At 40.6% G+C, this 19,807-nt stretch overlaps 1 protein-coding gene across 1 annotated transcript; it reads left to right on the top strand.

Annotated features, from left to right (window-relative positions):
* Positions 1 to 2,586: 2,586 nt before the first annotated feature.
* On the top strand, positions 2,587 to 5,847 carry LOC141002824 (homeobox protein engrailed-1a-like). Its single transcript, XM_073474225.1, has 2 exons — positions 2,587 to 3,148; positions 5,528 to 5,847. Exons 1-2 carry the CDS (start codon positions 2,587 to 2,589, stop codon positions 5,845 to 5,847), a joined length of 882 nt encoding a protein of 293 aa, XP_073330326.1.
* The last annotated feature ends 13,960 nt before the right edge of the window (positions 5,848 to 19,807 follow it).

Genomic DNA, 19,807 nt, shown 5'->3' with positions numbered 1-19,807 from the left:
ATCCCATAATGCATCTGTCCTCACAAATAAATATCTACTAGGTTTGAGATGAAACCAAACAAGAACGAAAAAAACCTGAACAGGCTCGTCTTCATGTGATTATTGATATTTTTATTGATATGATGTTTAAATGTATTGTTGTGTTGTGCAGCTTCTTCTTCTCTTCCTGCAGTCTCACATGTATTTGTCTCCTCAGTGTGAACGAGAGACTGAAGATCAGAATCAGGAGCGGGGCTGTGAGTCCTTCATGAGAGGAGCTGAGATGAACGAATGTTCATCCAGAAACAGCCTCTTATCAGTGTGTGTGTGTGTGTGTGTGTGTGTGTGTGTGTGTGTGTGTGTGTGTGTGTGTGTGTGTGTGTGTGTGTGTGTGTGTGTGTGTGTGTGTGTGACTCTACGTAGGAAAACGTTATTAGAGATGAAACCAGCGGGAGGTTTCCTGCTGACCGTCTGACACTCTGCTGATATCTGGATCTTATACTTCATATTATCTGTCTGATTGTTGTTATTACTGTATGTTGACAAACAGCAGAGCGATTTACGACAAATTAATTGTGGAATATAATAATTATTGAATCCTGCTCTCTGTAGACGGACACGTGTACGTGCGTAAAATGCGCGTAAATCATCCAAAACACATTTACGCACATTTATCCAGCAGTTCTTTCTTCTTTCCTGTTTTGTTTATGCCTTTTTATTGGTGTTTTAATATCCTGCGTATACTCTGCAGTACTGTCCTGCACCATTTACCTTTCTGTATTCTTCACATTTCACATTTCACTTCACAGGTCTTGTTGTCTTTCTTCCTCACTTTGTCTGTTTCTGTGTCCGGACTCACATTCCTTGTTTGTGAACACAAACTTGGCCAATAAAGCTGATTTTGATTCTGCCTCTTTATAATTCTTTATATTTATATTTCTCACCTGTTTGGTCGCACAAAAGAAAAACACCACAAACAATAATGGATTTGTTGGGACTATTAAAGGAGAACAAGAGATGTGCAGTATTTAGATGCTTCTAAAGGCCACAGGACGCCTAAACAATATAATTCCCTGCAGGATTCATACAGCAGTCCGCTGTGGGAGTCTTCAGGAAGAAAACAATGCGTATTAAATAAACAAAAACAAATAAAAATCCTGCTAAAACATCTGTAAAATAAATTAAAGTGTTTGCAGGAATATTACAGTGAGACTGAAGCTCATTTTTGTTGGATTTGATCTTGAATTTCTCCCCACGTGTTGTCCGTTCTTGGAGTCAGAGGCCTCACATTAAATAAAACAAAAGCTTTAATAAGAATCGGAGCAATTAAGTTGTTCCTCTCTGTGTATTTCAGCCTTTTCTGCCTTGAAGACGCGCCTCAGCCTGTCTGTCTCCTCTGCTGCGTTTATTATTCCGCTGTGCGTAGCGTGATGAAGTGTTCGGCGCGCTGACGCTGACAGAAGCTTTGAGCCGCTTTTCTCTCCGCAGCCAGGTGATGAACGTCCGGCTGATCAGGCGGAATATGGAGTAATTAAAACCTATAAATTATCCGCCGGCAGCTCCTCGTGTTCTCCCTCACCGAGAGATAAGAGCGCGCGGCCTGGAGGAGAATACCGGCTGACAAAAGGAGGAGGGAGAGGAGGAGGAGGAGGAGGAGGAGGAGGAGGGGGTGCATGAAGATGTGATGTAGGAGGTGTAGAGTTTAGTTTGGATAAAATGTAAGAATAGTGTCTCCATCGTCAAATACGCACAGAGTTACACATAAAAGCAGAACTGTGTGAGATGTTTGGGGTTCAGCTGATGGAAAATTGGCCAATTCTGCGCGTAAGTGTTGTTGTTTTACGCACACGGTCCACCTCAGAGTGAACGACCTGCAGAGGAGCCGCTGAATTCATCCAGCAAACTGCCGAGAGGACTGTGTGTGTGTGTGTGTGTGTGTGTGTGTGTGTGTGTGTGTGTGTGTGTGTGTGTGTGTGTGTGTGTGTGTGTGTGTGTGTGAGTCTCTCTCAGCTGTATAAGATGTAACAGATACACCGTCTCGGAGCAGTGATAATCTCTTGTTTGGTTTCTGTGTGAAGCCTGCTCGCTGCTCCACAGCTCCCCTTTTGGCTCAGAGACGCCCGACATTATTGGACATCGTCACCCCATGTCCAAAAGTGTCCCGGCCGGTGATTGGCCCGCTGCGCTTTGGATGTTATTCATGCGCCTCCGGTTGGCGTGTGTGTGTGTGTGTGTGTGTGTGTGTGTGTGTGTGTGTGTGTGTGTGTGTGTGTGTGTGTGTGTGTGTGTGTGTGCCCGCGCGCGCATGGTAACGTGATGTGAGGACTTTGTGAAGATCCGGCTGTCATACAGCGGTGAAAAGCTCTGAGTGTGTGAGAGAGCAGCAGCCACAGCCAGTCTCAGAGTCACTCACCGACCATGACGCGCCGGAGCGCCTTTACGCAGGCAGGATGTCCACAGTGTGCGAATAATTACAGCGTCCAGCAGCACTCCGGAGAGAAAATAACTATGTTTTAGTGCTTCCTCTGCTCATATTGTGGATACAAACGCAGGCCCGCAGAGTGGAAGTGGATCGAGAGAACAGACTCGTTCTTCAGAGCAGCAGCGATGGAGGAGCAGCGGGATCTGAACAGCACGGATAGCAGCGAGGGAGAGAGCGTGTCTCCGTCCCCCAGCCTGCCCTCGCCGCCCATACTGCCTCTGCAGGTGGCCCAGCAGGCCCACAGAACCACCAACTTTTTCATCGACAACATCCTGCGGCCGGACTTCGGCTGTAAGAAGGAGCACGGCCTGGGCCCGCGGGAGAGGGCGCACACCTCCGGCCGGGAGCGCGTCCACCCGGCGGTCAGCAGGCCGAGCCTCCCCGGGACGCCGTGCCAGGACTCCAACTGCAGCACCGACAGCTCCTCGTCCTCCGCCTCCTCCGCCTCTTTGGCGAGTCCCAAAAAGAGCAGCGGCGGCGGCGGAGGAGGAGGAGCCGCGGCGGCCGCCGGCTCCACCGGAGGCGGCGGCGTCAAAGCCGAGGAGCGGACAGGCGGCGTGGCCGCGGAGAACAACTCGTCCTCGCTGGTGGTGCTGAACGGCTCCGGGGCGGCCACACCGGAGAGCCAGCCGCTGCTGTGGCCGGCCTGGGTGTACTGCACCCGGTACTCGGACAGGCCCTCATCTGGTAAGGCAAAAGTTTCATGAAGACGACGGTGTGAGCGCGCGGCTCGTTTCCAACACAGACTTCATTTAAAATCACTTTTTATTTTAATTCTTTTTTTTTTCTGAACAAACAAAAATAAAAAACGTCAGAATATTTTTTTTTTCATGGAACAAATTTAATTCAACAAATTAAGATTTATTTAAAGAAAGTAAAGCGAGAAATGATGTTTTTACATATTATTATTAAATATTTCACCAGTTGTTCATTTTACTATAATACAAACACAAAAACATGATTTAAAAATTAAACTTCATCTCAATCATATTTTTAAACACATCGACTAATAGCTTTAGTTTTTAACGTGTAAATATTTTTAGTTGTCAGATCAGTTTATTTTACTTTATTTTGATTTTGTATTTATTAATTTTAAATGTTTAAATGAATCATTAAATAATAAATATCTCACGCTGTCTCGTTACCGTCACCGACGGAAACTAAAAACAAAGCTCAGTTTTATCTTTTAACATTTATATTAATTTTTCAACCAGACCAACACGGACTCAACAAACATTAATAATAAATGTTTTATTATTATTATTATTATTCTTTATCAACAACAGTCTGTTCGTGTTGTTTTTGTAGAAATGTGCAGAATAAAAACAACATGAACGTTTCTGTTCTTTAAAACCTTTTTTACAAACAAAATAAAATGAATATTTAACAGAAATAAAAACAGACATTTGTAGATATTATTTATGTTTTATGAGCTGCAGACAGAAAAACACGAGCAGCAGGAAGATTTTAATTTCTATTTTAAAAAAACAAACATGAGTGTTGGAGGCAGAATAATGTGTGTGGTCACATTTCCATGAGGAGGAGAGAGGAGAGGAGAGGAGAGGAGAGGAGGAGAGGAGAGGAGAGGAGGAGAGGAGAGGAGAGGAGAGGAGAGGAGAGGAGAGGAGAGGAGAGGAGAGGAGAGGAGAGGAGAGAGGAGAGGAGAGGAGAGGAGAGTCATTATTCACCTTTAACCCTACTTTCGTTTACTCCTCTCCTCCTCTCCTCCTCTCCTCCTCTCTGCTCCTCCATGAGGAGACATTTTGAATTCATTAGCCGCCTGTAACACTTTCACTGACATCCTTCGTGCGTAAAACACATAAAAACATGAAGATTTCTCCTGGTTGGATCTTTATGAACTGCTCGTCTCTTGTTATATTTCATTACTGTTGATAATTCTGATGTTACATTTTATTTTGACGCGTTTTCTTCAGCAGTTTGAATCAAAAAGTCAAATGTTGCTCTGCAAATGAATGAATGTGAAGCAGGAGCCTAAACAACCCTCAGAGTTAAATAACAAACACGTTTTATTTTTTAAACCAACACATGAAGTGAAACATCTGGTGTCTGTCTGAACCGAACCGCACACAGCAGAGCAGAGCGGAGCGCAGCTGATTTATGGATCTTTAACTTTCACTTTCTACTTTCGGGATTATTTACATTTATTAACAAATGTGTGAGGAAGAGTTCAGAACAATGATGAAGATGAAGTGTGTGTGTGTGTGTGTGTGTGTGTGTGTGTGTGTGTGTGTGTGTGTGTGTGTGTGTGTGTGTATTGATCCGTGCGTCACTGATCAGAATCTGATCACAGAAACATTTTATAAACAGCGATGATGACTTTAAAAACACAGACGTGTTCTTGTAGGGTCATTACGGTACCACTTTATAATAACAACCTTCATTAAAACATTTACAACGTTAAATATCATTAAACATTATTTAGCCTCACAGTTATTTCACTGTTAACGATATAAACCTTTTATTAAGACGTTAAAAACATCAGCTGATCATCTAAATAATGTTTATCGATGAACTGCACAATATTTATTAAACAGCTGCTGCAGATTTAAATAAATAACGTCTTAATACATGTTTATAAATAATTGTATTGTTTGTTAGCAGTGAAATATGGAATTACTAAAGTTTAATTAACTATAAATTTACAAGTTATTATTCTAAATGTTTGTTATTATTATTATTATTATTAAGTGTTGTTGTCAGCAGGATGTTTTAGTTTATGTTGAAGGAAAACAACAACTAGAACTTTAATTAAGTGTTAAAAGTGTGTGTGTGTGTGTGTGTGTGTGTGTGTGTGTGTGTGTGTGTGTGTGTGTGTGTGTGTGTGTGTGTGTGTCTTCAGCTGCTCCTGATGATCATCAGCTGTTGTTGTAGTATTGTTTGTGAATGTGCACGCGGGCGCAGGAGCAGCTGAACCTGTGCTCCGGTTGTTGGCTCCGCTGCGCTTTATAAAATCTGTGTGTGTGTGTTTATGGTTTCATTTCTTCCCGCCGCTCCCCGCGCGCTGAATATTCATTTTCCCGCTCTCTGTCTTCCGTCCTACTGCAGGCCCAAGGACACGGAAACTGAAAAAGTCCAAAAGCGGCAAAGAGGACAAGCGGCCGCGCACGGCCTTCACGGCCGAGCAGCTGCAGAGACTGAAGACGGAGTTCCAGGTGAACCGCTACATCACGGAGCAGCGGCGCCAGTCTCTGGCCCAGGAGCTCAACCTGAACGAGTCCCAGATCAAGATCTGGTTCCAGAACAAGCGGGCCAAGATCAAAAAGGCCAGCGGCTTCAAGAACGGGCTGGCGCTGCAGCTGATGGCGCAGGGACTGTACAACCATTCCACCACCACCATCCAGGAGGACAAGGAGGACAGCGACTGAGACACACGCACACGCACGCACTCACACACACACACCGTGTACATTGTAAATAGATATGATCTAATTTAATGACGAGGAGGAGGGAGCCTCTTCTTCATCTCCTCCTCCTCCTCCTCACCGCAGAACAGACTGCGCCGCTCCTGACTGACCTGCCGCCGCAACAAAACCAAAGATTTTATCGGAAACAGAGCCTGGACCCGGACAGACAGACAGAACAACACTCAGATCCATGCTGTTTCCTCCTCTTCCTCCTCTTCCTCCTCCACCGGCCGGTGTGTCAGCTCCGGTTCTGACCCCCCAAACACCGCGAGAACAGCCCGCGGCCTCGCTGTTAGACTCCTGTTTGTTTTCTGGACCAACTGAGCTGAGCTGTGATAATCCTACTGAACATTACGCACGTTTACTGAGCCCGAAACACACGAGGGAGAACACGATCTCTCAGGATTATTACAGGAATATTCAACAAATAACTATTTACATTTCTACAGATGAAAATTCAGGATTTTTTTGGTGCAAAATATTTAAATTTGAGGATTTTTGGCCATAAAATCAACGAAATAATAAACGATTCTGCGTGTTCACACCAGAATCTCGCTCCTGTCGATGAGTAGAAGGCTTGAAAATCCAACTGAGACCATAAACAAAATATAAGTGATAGGCTATAATAAAATATTTAAAAGAGAGAAAAGTCGATGTTTGAGTGCGCACAGGCCTCATCATTCATATTTTAGCGACAAAAACACAAAGTAATTCACTTCACAGTGTGAAAAACACACAAAGGAATCAGACTGACCATATTCCTGTAATCTCCTGTTTGACTCTTTATTTATAATTTCCCTGTGATGTCTCCGCTGTGCTGTTCCTCTTTAATACTCCTACTGTGCAGTTTGTATGATATCTTTAGGATTAACACAGTTCATCCACACACACACACATTTTACTGTTCATCCACACACACACACATTTTACTGTTCATCCACACACACACACATTTCACTGTGAAGACTCCAGACAGCGTCATGTCCTCTGCTGTTTCCTTTATTTTGTCCAGCACCAGACTATCTGACGTGTGTGTGTGCGTGTGTGTGTGTGTGTGTGTGTGAGCTTCTCACCGGAAGAAGAAGAGCTCGGAGGTGTGGGGGGGAGGTGGGGGTGCAGGGGGGGAGGTATATATTCTGTACATTTAAACCATGTTTCCAAATAAACACTTTTTTATTGGAAAAAGAGAAAAAAAACCAGCTGGTGAGGAAACACACTGACCCATTTGTTCTGCCGGCTGACACCGAATATTCAATTAATAAATGGAGGTGTGTGTGTGTGTGTGTGTGTGTGTGTGTGTGTGTGTGTGTGTGTGTGTGAGGAGAGGAGAGGAGGGGGTCGCAGCTCATTGGTTCAAGTGAGTGGGGACAACTGAATCCATATTCATAGGTGTTTGGAGAAGGAGGAGAATTTACGCGCCGCTATCAGCTGTTCAAAGCGTTGCAGAGCATGAAATTGCCTCTTCGTCTCTGTGTTCACTCATTTCATCAGGCAGCAGAACAAAAATACAGAAATACAGGAGTGTGTGTGTGTGTGTGTGTGTGTGTGTGTCTGTGTGTCTGTGTGTGCGCGCGCTCAGGTCAGGACACACACTCGTCCCGCAAACACACAAAGAAATGACGGAGAGAAAAATGGATCTAATGATTTAAAGTCACATCTGAGCAGAAACAACTGAACACGTCACCAGCAGCAGAACTCCGTCACTCCTCTTATTTATTCATCTTCACATCATGTTTCTTTCATCTGATCTGTCGATGGAGCTAAATGCAAAGAAGTGATCAGGTCAGGAGATCACAGCCTGCTTTATTATTATTATTATTATTATTATAATTATTATTATTATTATTATTATTGAATCCTTTTAATGACCTTCTGGTTGGCTGAAGATCAAAACACTCCAATATATGCAACAATGAGATGATAATAATAATAATAATAATAATAATAATAATAATAATAATAATGATAATAATAATAATAATGATGAGACAATGAAATAATCAAAGCTCAGAGAAATAAACAAAAACAACAAACAAACAAATGAAAATGAATGAATAAATTCAAAGTCAGCAGCTTGCTTTAGTCGTTTCTCCGTTAAAATCAGCAGTGGTGACAATAATGTGGCCGAGCTTTTATTTTCTCAGTGAAGTTAAATACAAACTGAACGTCTCTTAAATAAAATCAGCTTTTAGAACATTTTCATGTTAAATTAAAATTATTTATCTCGTGATATTATTTAAGAAACAAGCTGAAAATAAATAAAACGACACGTCACTTAAATGTTGATTAAATCAGTTCTTGTGGTTCAAACTGGGTTTTTTTCACAGCCTGGTGCCTGGTACCGGCCCATGGCCCGGTGGCTGGGAAACCCCAGATCTACTCTATCAAAAATCATTTCTATCAATCGATGCATTAATGCAACTAAAAATAATTCAAACTGTCTTTTTAACCAAATTCTGGTTTTGTTTTTTAAAGAATTACATTAAAATATGAAGATTTCACACAATTATTATTATTATTAATATTTTATGTCCTAATGTCCCTTAAATGAATGAAAACAGAAGGATTTTTGTGGTTAAACAAATGTTTTATTATAATTCTATTAAATATTCTGTCCTCAGACACGAAGCTTCAGAATAACTTGAATTTTTTAAAAATAACACAAACTAAAAGGTCGACCAGGCACCGACAGAAATCACAAATCCTTTAATCGCTCGCTGAGCTCAAAATATAAAAACAGCATAAACATTATTATTTATTTTTAAAATACATTTTGATTTTGTTTTTAGGCCCAACACTGTCCCCCGGCCGCAGACACACAAACATCGGCTGCTCTGTCAGTTTTCATATTATTGCTGCTGAAAACCCTCTTAGATAGAAAACAATCTGACGTTAGGCCTCATTAATAAAACATTTTTTACTATTTGTGCAAATTAACAAGAAAGAAACGTTATTTTCAATTAAAATTGTGAGTTTTTAATGTTTTTTTGCAAAAAGAGAAGCCGTCCAGTAGAAGAGTACGAAACATTTAAAGGTGCTCTGTGTAGTTTTGGAAAAAAGAAAAACCAACTCAGAAATATGTCTTTAATATATTTCTGTGAGCAGGAAAAGTCCACCGAGCCAGAACGCTCCTGTTAATATGATATTACACTTTACATTTCCTCTCAGACAGAACACATTTACAAATATAGTTCAGTGTGAGTTTCTGTGTTCGTGCCTCCTTTTCCTTCTTTTTCCGTTTATCCTAAATATATTTTGCTGCTCTCGACGACAGGAGGAGGCTTCAGTTCACGTCTTCACCTCCTGAACACATCATTTATTATAAAGTGAGAGATGAACAGATGAACAGATGAACAGATGTGATCTCAAACTGACAATAAGGTTAAAAAGATACGTGGAATATTTGTGGAGAAGAAAAAAGCCCTCCGGTTACTGTGAGGAGCGAATGAATGATCACTGCAACGTCCTCCAACTGCACACTGAGAAACTTTATTTATAAAGTCTGAGGTAGATAGATAGATAGATAGATAGAGAGATAGATAGATAGATAGATAGACAGATAATAGAAGAGTGCAGATGTAAACTGAGACTGGTGTTTTCAGTCGTCCTCTGTGTGTAATTATTTTGGACCAAATTACTTATCGAGTGAGCGTCTTCCTGCTGCTGTTTCCTCCGGCCTGGAGGTCATCTGTCATCCGGAGCTTCATACTTCCCTTATAGGAAGAGTGTGTCTCTCCTATAATCGCTCTGGAGCCTGTCCAAAGAAACTATTCCTCCTCCCCCTCCTCCTTTTTTTTTTTTTTTTTTTTTTTTACAAGAAAGAAAGAAAATAGAGGGGGAACAGTAGGCCGAGATCAATTTGTCAAATTCAAAGGTAAATGTTGTGACAGGCCGACTGGATCTCTGCCTCTACCTGTTTTTCCTGCCGGCCTCAGATCTGCAGGAGGAGAAGAGGCTCTGTAATTATCCAATAGCAGCAGAGAGATAGCAGAATATAATTTATTCACATGCTTCTTCAGTCCATGCATGCATAATTACATAATAAAAGCAGAGTGTGTGAAATCACAGAGTGTGATGCAAATTTCAAAACAATTAGACAAATTAACATTTCCCTACCAATTACACAGGACTGTATATATGTGTGTGTGTGTGTGTGTGTGTGTGTGTGTGTGTGTGTGTGTCCGGCCCTGCGGCTACCAAGCAGCTTTCATTTACATGCAAATGAAGGTAATAAACAGAGAGGAGCCACTGCTGCTGTCCTCCTGCTGATGGAGGTACAGTAACAACACCGCAGTTATCACAAGAAATATGATTCATAAAGAAGATTTCATTTTGTGGGTCAGAGATTTATTTTAGGTTCACAGAGCAGGAATCAGAACAGAGAGGTTCTGATGAGCGTCTTCCCTCCTGCAGACCTCTGATGAAATATATAATTACTGTACAAGAATTTATTTATTTTTTACCAATAAAAAACAAAAAGACGAGCCCAGGTTTAAAAGGCTTAAAACAGCTTTAAATGTAAAATCTTTTGTGTTTTATTCTTCTGGTCTGACACTTTCATCTCAGAGATGTTTCAAGGTTACAGTCGTTCATCCTTTAACGACAGCAGAGCTGCAACACAGACGGTGAGCGTCCTCTGCAGCCGCATCACAGGAAAGAAACAAGAAACAAACTGTTTCACAGGGCGAGCTCAGCCCCCGACTCTGACACAGACAGAAAACTTCTTATTTCTGTATTTTTATCAACAAATCATAAAAAAGCCAATTTTATGTTATTTAAAGCAGAAAAAACAGAATGAAATCAGGTTTGAGATGTAAACAGCAGATAGTTTCCACCTGCTGATCGCTGCTGTGTTATTTCACTCACTTCATGAAGTCAGAAAATAAGAGAAAAATAAAAACAAGAAAAATGTTTCACTTAATAATTACATATTTACACAAGCAGTAATGCACCTAAAATAATTATTTTCATCATATTTCAGTAATATTTAGCTTAAAATAAAAAGCTGTAATCTGCATTTTATGTATTTTTTTTTATAAAAATGTCATTTTGTTCCCGTATTAACCCACAGAGCACACAGGGAGAATCACACTCATGTCGTTTGACTCATTTTGGGATGTACAGTAAACAAACCTATCACCTATTTTGTGCTAAAATTGTGTACATCAAGACGCCGGTTCAACATTGGTAAGCGTGAAACCACTGGATATTTGTAACGGGACACTTTTCAGCTGTTTGTTTGGACAGAATCAGTTTTTTTATTTTTTTAGCCAAAACATGATCTTGTCCGAACCCTAACACGAAGTGCTTTTCGGCACCGAGGCCACTCAGTCAGAGACCGCTGTTTGAGACAGAGTTTCAATATCTGTAAGTGTGAAACCACTGGATATTTTTTAACGAGACGCCGGGACGTTTTCCAGGCGTGTTTGTGGAGACAGAACCAGGTATTTTGAGCCAAAACATGATCTTTTCCTACCCCTAATCAAGTCTTTTTTGGTGAGAAGGCTACTGAGCCAGAGACCACTGTTTGAGCCTATGGTTCCACATTCGTGAGCGTGAAGCCACTGGATATTTTATAGGAGGCATCAGGACATTTTCCAGCCTTGTTTCTGATTACAGAACAAGATATTTTAAGCCAAAACATGATTTCTTCCTCACCCTAAGCAAGTGTTTTTTTGGAGGGAAGGCTGCTGGGCCAGAGACCACTGTTCAAGATGAAGCATGAAACCACTGGATTATTTTAGAGACATCTGGACCTTTTTTCCAGCCGTCTTTTTCTAACCCTAACCAAGTGTGTTTTGTCGGGAAGGCTGCTGAGACAGAAACAGCTGTTCGAGAAAACATTTCAAGATTTGCGTGAAACCGCTGGATAACTTTGACAAGATGGCTTCCGAGCAAGAGCTTGTGCTGAAGTTCTGTATATTGAGAGTTGAGAACATGAACAACAGGATTTCTTATCAGATTAAAAAGTCACACAGAGAACATGTGCGCTGAAGAGCAGAACAAGGGACACATCCAGAGCATTGATTACTCACAGAACCAATACGATCAATCAGACTGCAGCCAACTGTCTTTATGAAATCATAAGAGGACGCCGCCGTCTGATTTCTGCTCATCGACTCCATTTCTGGACGGCCTGGCGTCACGTCGAGCGAACCCGGACCGAGAAACAGAAACCTCCTCTGTTCACATCCTGCACCCAATAACTCATCCTCACTCTTTGATCCCCAACACACACACACACACACACACACACACACACAGACACACACACACACATGCTGGTGCAGACGGGCAACGAGACCATCGGGTACACAAGCACACAAGCGAAGGCTTTACATGCACACGGGCTTGTATACATGTGTTTCCATATGCACTCACACTCACACGGTGGCTGACAGTGGTGGGTGGTGCAGGCGGAGGCAGACTGCAGCTCCACATGCCTCCCTCTGTCTACCAGCCTGTCAACAAGTGAGCTGTGAGGGCCGCCGAGCAGTTGTGGCACAAATGGCCGCCACTGTTTTATCATGGGTGAGTAACAAGAGTGGCATTGAGATGTACAGGCCTCCCACACTGCTGCTAAACACCCTGTGTGTGTGTGTGTGTGTGTGTGTGTGTGTGTGTGTGTGTGTCACTAAGCTGTGTAAATCATACATGGATTAGCTGCTAGCTGGTTTTATATGTGTGTCCATCTGTCAGCCTGTCTGTCTGCTCTGCAGCCTGAACTCAACGAGGGTTAGTATCGTTTATTGATTATCAGATGTTCTCAGCTCTAATATGATGAGACTCCTGAAACCAGGCGGCAGAAGCTGAAATGATTCGTTACGCTGTTCAGCACTGTTTTATGATATGTTGCAGAATAAAATGTTGACATTTTACGCTCCTGCAAACCAAAAGATGTGTTCAAATGACATGTTTCAAACGTGTGGACAGAACCAGCCAAAACAGGATCTTTTCCTAACTTCAACAGATAGTTTTTGAAGAAGGCTTCAAAACCTGAGACCACCGTTCAAGACTGCGTTTTAGCATTTGGAAGCACGAAACTGGATATTTTCAACAAGCTGGTTTCCAAGCAAGAGAGTGTGAAGCTACTTGATATTTTACAAGCAAGAGACTTCTGTCATACGACCGCCTTGCAGGAGACCGCTGTTCAAGATCACCTCTTAACATGTGGAAGCACAGAACCACTGGATTCAATGAGATGTCTTTAACATGCAGCCATGTTTGTGGCGACAGAACCAGGCATTTTAAGCCGAAACAGGATCATTTCTCGTCCTAACCAGGTGGTTTTTGTGCCTAAACTTAACCAGAGGACAAGCACAGCGCTGTCAAAGCATAAAACTGAAAATCAAACACAAAGACACGTAAAGTTTCAACATATCCACAGTTTGCAGAAACGTACATTGCTGATATTTACTCTGCTGACTGAGTTGGTTTTCTGTCTCCCAGTTTCCTCTGTTGCTGAGTGGTGGGTCAGTCTCTGCCTTTAAGAGCTGATAACAGTTCATTCAATTTAATCATCAGCAGAGTTTTAGTTCCCAGTGACGGTGAAAACACTTCAAAGTGATTTATAATAAAGCAGCTTCATCACTGACTCTCCACAGAGACTCACTGGTTGAGCTGGTGCAGACTCACTGGTTGGACTGGTGCAGACTCACTGGTTGGACTGGTGCAGACTCACTGGTTGAGCTGGTGCAGACTCACTGGTTGGACTGGTGCAGACTCACTCTGGTGTTTCGAGGCCCGGCCCGCCTCCTCTCAGCCTGTTTCCTCCCAGACGCACCATGCAAACAGGATTAGCTCGTCCTCAGATGAGAGCGCCTCCAGAAGATCCGGTTCTGCTGCTCCTCAACAGAACCGACCGTCATTCAAAGGGCCGAGCCGGCCGCCCCCTCCGCTGAGTGACGCCATTTTGATTCAAGCCAGCAGGTAGGTGAGCGTCACGAACCACACGGTGAGCTTCTGATTCTGTGTGAGGATCAGATCTCATGCAGGGGCGCAAAGTAACTGAGTACATTAAACATACTTCAAATGAGTATTTCCACTTTATGCTACTTTATACTTCTACTCCATTACTTTTCAGCATTAAATATTGTACTTTTAACGCTCAAACTCTTTTAACTGTAACTTTAATTAGCCTAAATGTTACCGACGGCAACATTAAAGTGATGAACACATAAATAATTACAATAATATAGTCTACATTATTCTGAAATGAGCCATTCTGCACAATAAGTACTGTTACTTTAGTACGTTAAGTATTAACCAGTAGTAACTAGTATTTCCACTGCAGTGTCACGACTTCTTCGAGCTCGTCTTCCATCGCTGGTCACATGTGAGAGTTGTTTGTTTGCGGTGATGTCGGCTGCATATTTGTAACAAAGCTGAATTTATGACGTTGGTGAGTTGGATGAATGTCCCCGTTTATCTTTAAAATGATGTGAAACTGCAGAGTTTTGAAAACGTCTTCAGAAGCGGATCATTTCCAAACCGTCCTACGGTCACAGAACAGAGACATACTGCAGCCATGAGCCTGAAACAGACAGTCTGTTGTGTCACTGATGTTTCTACCATCTTTAATTAAGTTCAGCTCATCCCAGCGTCTAAAATACACTCCCACTTCAATCAGGAGACACGCAGAATACCAAAAACACACCAGCGTTTTATTTGTTTTCCGAGCAGCGCAGTAAAACTGTCTCTGCTGAGCGTCCAGTACGAAAGGTTAAAGAAGTGATATAAGTGACAGCGCTGGCATTTCCCCAAATCATCTGTTTGCAATTCGCCCAAGACTCACAAACAAAATGGCAGCAGAGCTCGCTGCTCGCTGCTCGCTACATGTGAGTCTGGAGGAAAATGGTTTCAGCTCCGGTTCAACACACAGCACAGGAATTCATTTATCTTAACATGATAAAAGAGATGGAAAACACATCGAACTGTAATAAAAGTCATATGAGAATCTGATCGTATCACAGCGGCCACATTATTAATAAGACTACAGTGTTTTCCTCGGAGCCACGCGGGCTAAAAACGACCAGTTTTCAAAGGGAGTTTGGTTGAAATCAAACCACTAAATACATTTAAAGGTTTAAAATAATCTGCTGCTGAAGTTACAAAGAAAAAGATTAGAATGTAAAACTTTTTATATCTGAATATGTTTCATTGTGTTTTACTTCATACAGTGATGGAAAGTAATTAGGTACATTTACTCAAGTACAATTTAGAGGTAATTTATGTGAATATTTCCATTTTCTGCTGCTTCATACTCCACACTTTTAGTTCAATAATTCAGAATGTAATCTGTGTGATATTATAGATAAATATCAAACTTTATTGATCTCAATAAGACACACAGCCGATAAATGTAAACCATCTGCAGGTACTTTTACTTTTGGTACTTTAAGTATATTTTGATACAAATACTTTTGCACTTCTACTTGAGTAAAAATGTAAATGTGTCTTTTACCTGTACTTCAATAAATGGATCAATAATGGTGAATCTTTTTTTGTGTGTATGTAAGTACAGTATTTCCATGTTCTGCTACTTTATACTTGTACTTCACTACATTTTCTCCAGTACAATATTCCACTGTATTTTTACTCCACTACATTAATTTGACAATTTTAGTTACTTTGCACGTTTTTCAGTTCAATAAAACAAAATATAATCAACAAATAAATTATGATGTCATATCATAGATTAAGATAACTCTCTTTAATCCACTATATGTATTTGATTACTTTAGTTACTCTTCAGATTACATGCTGCAGCAGAGCCAAAGTAATGTAGTGTTTGTAAATTAATTCATTTATCAGTAATTGGATCAGAAAATATTAAATATCAGATCTGAGATAATCAATGGGCCCAAAATATATAAAGTATAAATGTGTAGTATGTATTTACTTGTACTTTTGATACTCAAGTATATTTAACATCAGATACTTTAAGACTTTCACTTTTACCAAAGAAATATTTTAACATGATATCTTTACTTTTACAAGCCTGGTATTTGTACACTAAAGTGTTTTACATGTACTTTTACTGAAGTACAAGCTCTGCGTACTTCTTCCACCTCTGATTACACAATCAAATATACATCAACACATCAACATTTACACATTTAAAGAGATCAAAAAAGGAAATGAAAAGTTAAATATGTTTACATTAATGCAGAATTTGTTCTATCAGCTTGACTTTAAGTTAAATACTCGGCTGCTTCAGCTGTTTTGTGTGTGATCCTTAATGATTGTGTTTGTCTTCAGGTGGATGGTGTGTTGCTGGTGTGAAAGGCCGCTCTGCTCCGCTCGGCTCTGCTCGGCCCGGCTGTATCTCACGCTGTATAAATATGTATGAGTGAGTGGGGGGAGGTTTCCCGTCGCCGCAGCAGAGCAGACATTTATAGAGGTGTCACAGGAAGATAATCGAGGCGAGGGAAATGAAAATACTGCCGCAGGAGGCCTGTGTGCTCCTCCTCTGGGCAATAATAGACTCGCAGCGTGTTGTGATTCTGAATCTTATCATATTGTTGCTGATAAAAGGTTGCAGAGTGTTTACAGTGCGGCAGACGGACAGTAGTTATTACTGAGCTGCAGGACGACTGATACCAGCTGCACACAGAAACACAGCGTCACAATGTTTTATTGAAGGTATGAAGGAACATATTAATACACAATATGGAGCAAAGTATGTGTCACAATACAGCAATCACACGGTTAACAAACTGCTGTAATTGTCCTTTTACAGTGCATAATGCATCATTTTGAATATCACAGTGAGCTGCTGAATTTTAGAGATATTCTGTAGTGACCGTAAAAGAAAAGTAAAAATGTAACATCACAAGGAAAAACTGTAATTAGTTTTGATAACTGGAAAAAAAAAAATACGATAATTACAGCATTATCCAGTAAATAAGCAATAAAATGTTGTAGTTTCACAACAAGGTACACATGCTCTCATGCTGAAAGACTAACAACAAGCTAAGAGGCTAATGAGCAATTTGATTGGGTTAACGTGAAAACACAGTACACAGCTGTAATGGTACTGTACATTTACAACAACTACATATACTGCTTACAGTATCATAATGTAATCTTACACCAGTACTGTATGTTCACAGTAATATTGTGTCAGGTTACTATAGAAACATGGTATATTACTGTGATGTTCATCTACATTACTGTAAAATAACTACAGTATTTAAGAAAAAAGTGAAAATGGAACATCACAAGGAAATACTGTAATACAGGTACAACATCCAGTAACTGAGCAATAAAATAAAAAGGTACACGTGCTAATATGCTAACAACAAGCAGACAGGTTTACAAGAGGTCCAACAAGGTAACGTTCTAACAGGCTAATAGGCTAACAGGCTAATAAGCAATATGGTTTGGTTAATGTGATGATACTGTAAAATAACTGTACATGTGTATATTTACAACAATTACAAATGTTTATCACAGTCTTATACTGTAATTTTACATCAAAATGTTGTATTTTGACAGTGGGGTTACTGAAGAAACACGATATTTAACTCGTTATTTACACCCTCGACATGCAGCACAGCTCGTGCACACGCTTCTACAGTGAAGATTAATAAAGACTGTAAATAAACATCTTCAGGTCGGTTTGTGATCTCGAGGCTTCTGCAGACTTGTTTACATTTTAAAACAAGTCTCTACATTAGTGGTGAACTGCCTCTTTAATAATTTTACTTTCTGTGAATGTATTGTAACAGTTAAACTAATGTAAGTAATTCACAACATACCTGAATATAAATTAAATTAGTGTGTTTTTACGTGTTTATAATGGATTATATGTCATGAATGTAAGCTTACAGGGTTCATTTATTTCTCATTTTCAGGGTTGAATGATGAAATGATTTTTTGTATGCTTCTTTACAAAACAAAAATTAAATAAATGGATGAATTAATAAGTAGTAAAAATAAACCTGTGTGGAGGGACGTGCAGAAGTATTGTCACATTTTAATGATTAAATATATTCGACTCACTTCAAGAATCATCAGCCGAAGCTCGAGGCAGAATTAAAGACGTTCAGCTGAGTGTAATGATTCCTGAAGCTGCACTAATTAATATTTTTATCCTAAAAATGGGTCAAATGACTACATGTAAAGTAAAAGAGGTCACTCACAGTGATGAAGCCTACAGAGAATTATTACCGTTATTAATCTGCAGTCAGTCTCGCTGTTCTCATCAGCTGTTTCTAGGCAGCAGGTTTTACTTAAAACACTGTTAAACTCCCTGAACAGAACCAGTACAGAACCAGTACCGAACCAGACCGAGCAACACAACGTCAGGGCAGCTCAGGAAACACCAACAGAATGAATGAACAGGATTTAAACAGGCGTGGACGTGAAACTAATGTATTCATGTACTTTGTTTATGCAGGAACATAAAGAAGTACCAGATGTGGCACCAACATCGTGTGTGTGGTTAACGTTTGTGACTTCAGTTCAATGATAATAAAAGCCGCTAATAAATTAAAAATTTCTTCTTTTCTTCTTCCAGAATCAGGTTTTGTCAATTTTCTTATTTTCCAATTTAAACATGATGTAAAACCCTGATTTTAAGAAAACTGGGACGCTGCGTCAAACATAAATCAAACAGATCATTTGCTGATGCTTTCTGACCTGCAGAATATATTTAAATACAAACAATGCAAAGAGTGACCGGAGCAACACCAGACAAAAGGCACTGGATCAGTCCACAGGTGAACAGGTGAACAGGTGTGTTGGTAACAGGTGACAGGATCATGACTTTAGCTTCGTCTAAAGGCTCAGTCGTTCAGCAGCAGGGACGAGACGAGGTCCAACACTTTGTCAGACACAAGGGGAACCAAACTTTTCACTGGAGGACCAAAACTGAGACCTGAAGGTGACCCAAGAGTCAAGAGCAAATATATGAAAGCTCATTTGAGCAGTTAAAGAAAAGAAAACGATGAAAACTTAGAGAGGGAAGTCATTATTATGAGATAGATGATTACTTTATCTCATAATTATGACTTTTTAATCATAAACATGAGTTTGTATCTTATAAATATGACTTTTTAATTATAATAATTTGGACTTTTTGTCTAATAATTTTGACTTATCATGGGAATATTTTACATTTACAGAATATTTTTTTCATCAGGCTTTGTTTTAATCTTAAACTGGCTCAAATGGGCTTCCATACAAATACCTATTGTATTATTAAGATGTAAAATGGTACAAGGATCTGAAGTTCAAGTTTTGACTTGATCATGATAATATAATTAATAATAAGGGATCCTTCATATTCAAAGAAAACTTAACGAAATAAAAGAGCCTAAACAACTGAACACTATCACTTTTGAATGTGTTTTACCACTCAAACATCTAGCGTTGGTCTGGTATGAAGAATATTTCTACATGGGCTCAGAAACACAGACCTCTGTTGTGTTTTATAACCGGGGTTCATCAGCGCCTCCTGCACTGGACGGGAACATTGTGTTGCAGAATGTAAAAGTAAAGGGTAAAATAAAAGTGAGCCGCTCCAACCCGTCCTGGTCCCGGCGGGCCTGAGGACACTGACACAGCTGGAGATGGAGCTCAAGAGATAATCAATAGATTTATCAGTAGATGTGTGTAATGTTGAAGGTGTTTGTGTGAGAGACTCCAGAGAAACAGAGCGATGGATGCAGTGGTCATCACATGTGTTCCTCAAAGAGTTCAAGTTACAACTGGGAGGCATTTTGGGAATGAAGCTCAGCTCAGACCGTAGCTAACAGCTTTAACACCAGCAGCGTCATGTGTGGTCCCTGAGGAATCCACTGTGTGTGTGTGTGTGCATGTGTGTGTGTGTGTGTGTGTGTGTGAGTGTGTGAGTGTGTGACAGAGAGACAGCAATGAATCACATGTGTGTCTCAACCTGTAGCTGTGAGTTTAA

This window comes from Pagrus major, chromosome 9 (genome assembly GCF_040436345.1).
Source record: "Pagrus major chromosome 9, Pma_NU_1.0".
NCBI classification, from domain to species: domain Eukaryota; kingdom Metazoa; phylum Chordata; class Actinopteri; order Spariformes; family Sparidae; genus Pagrus; species Pagrus major.
Note: the sequence above shows the minus strand (reverse complement) of the source record. Positions and strands in the feature narration are given on the sequence as shown.

Excerpts from the sequence above, each read along its gene's own strand:
- LOC141002824 (XM_073474225.1), top strand. The coding sequence starts at position 2,587 with ATGGAGGAGCAGCGGGATCTGAACAGCACGGATAGCAGCGAGGGAGAG. Across the intron at positions 3,149-5,527 it reads CTCGGACAGGCCCTCATCTG|GCCCAAGGACACGGAAACTG; the intron begins GTAAGGCAAAAG and ends GTCCTACTGCAG.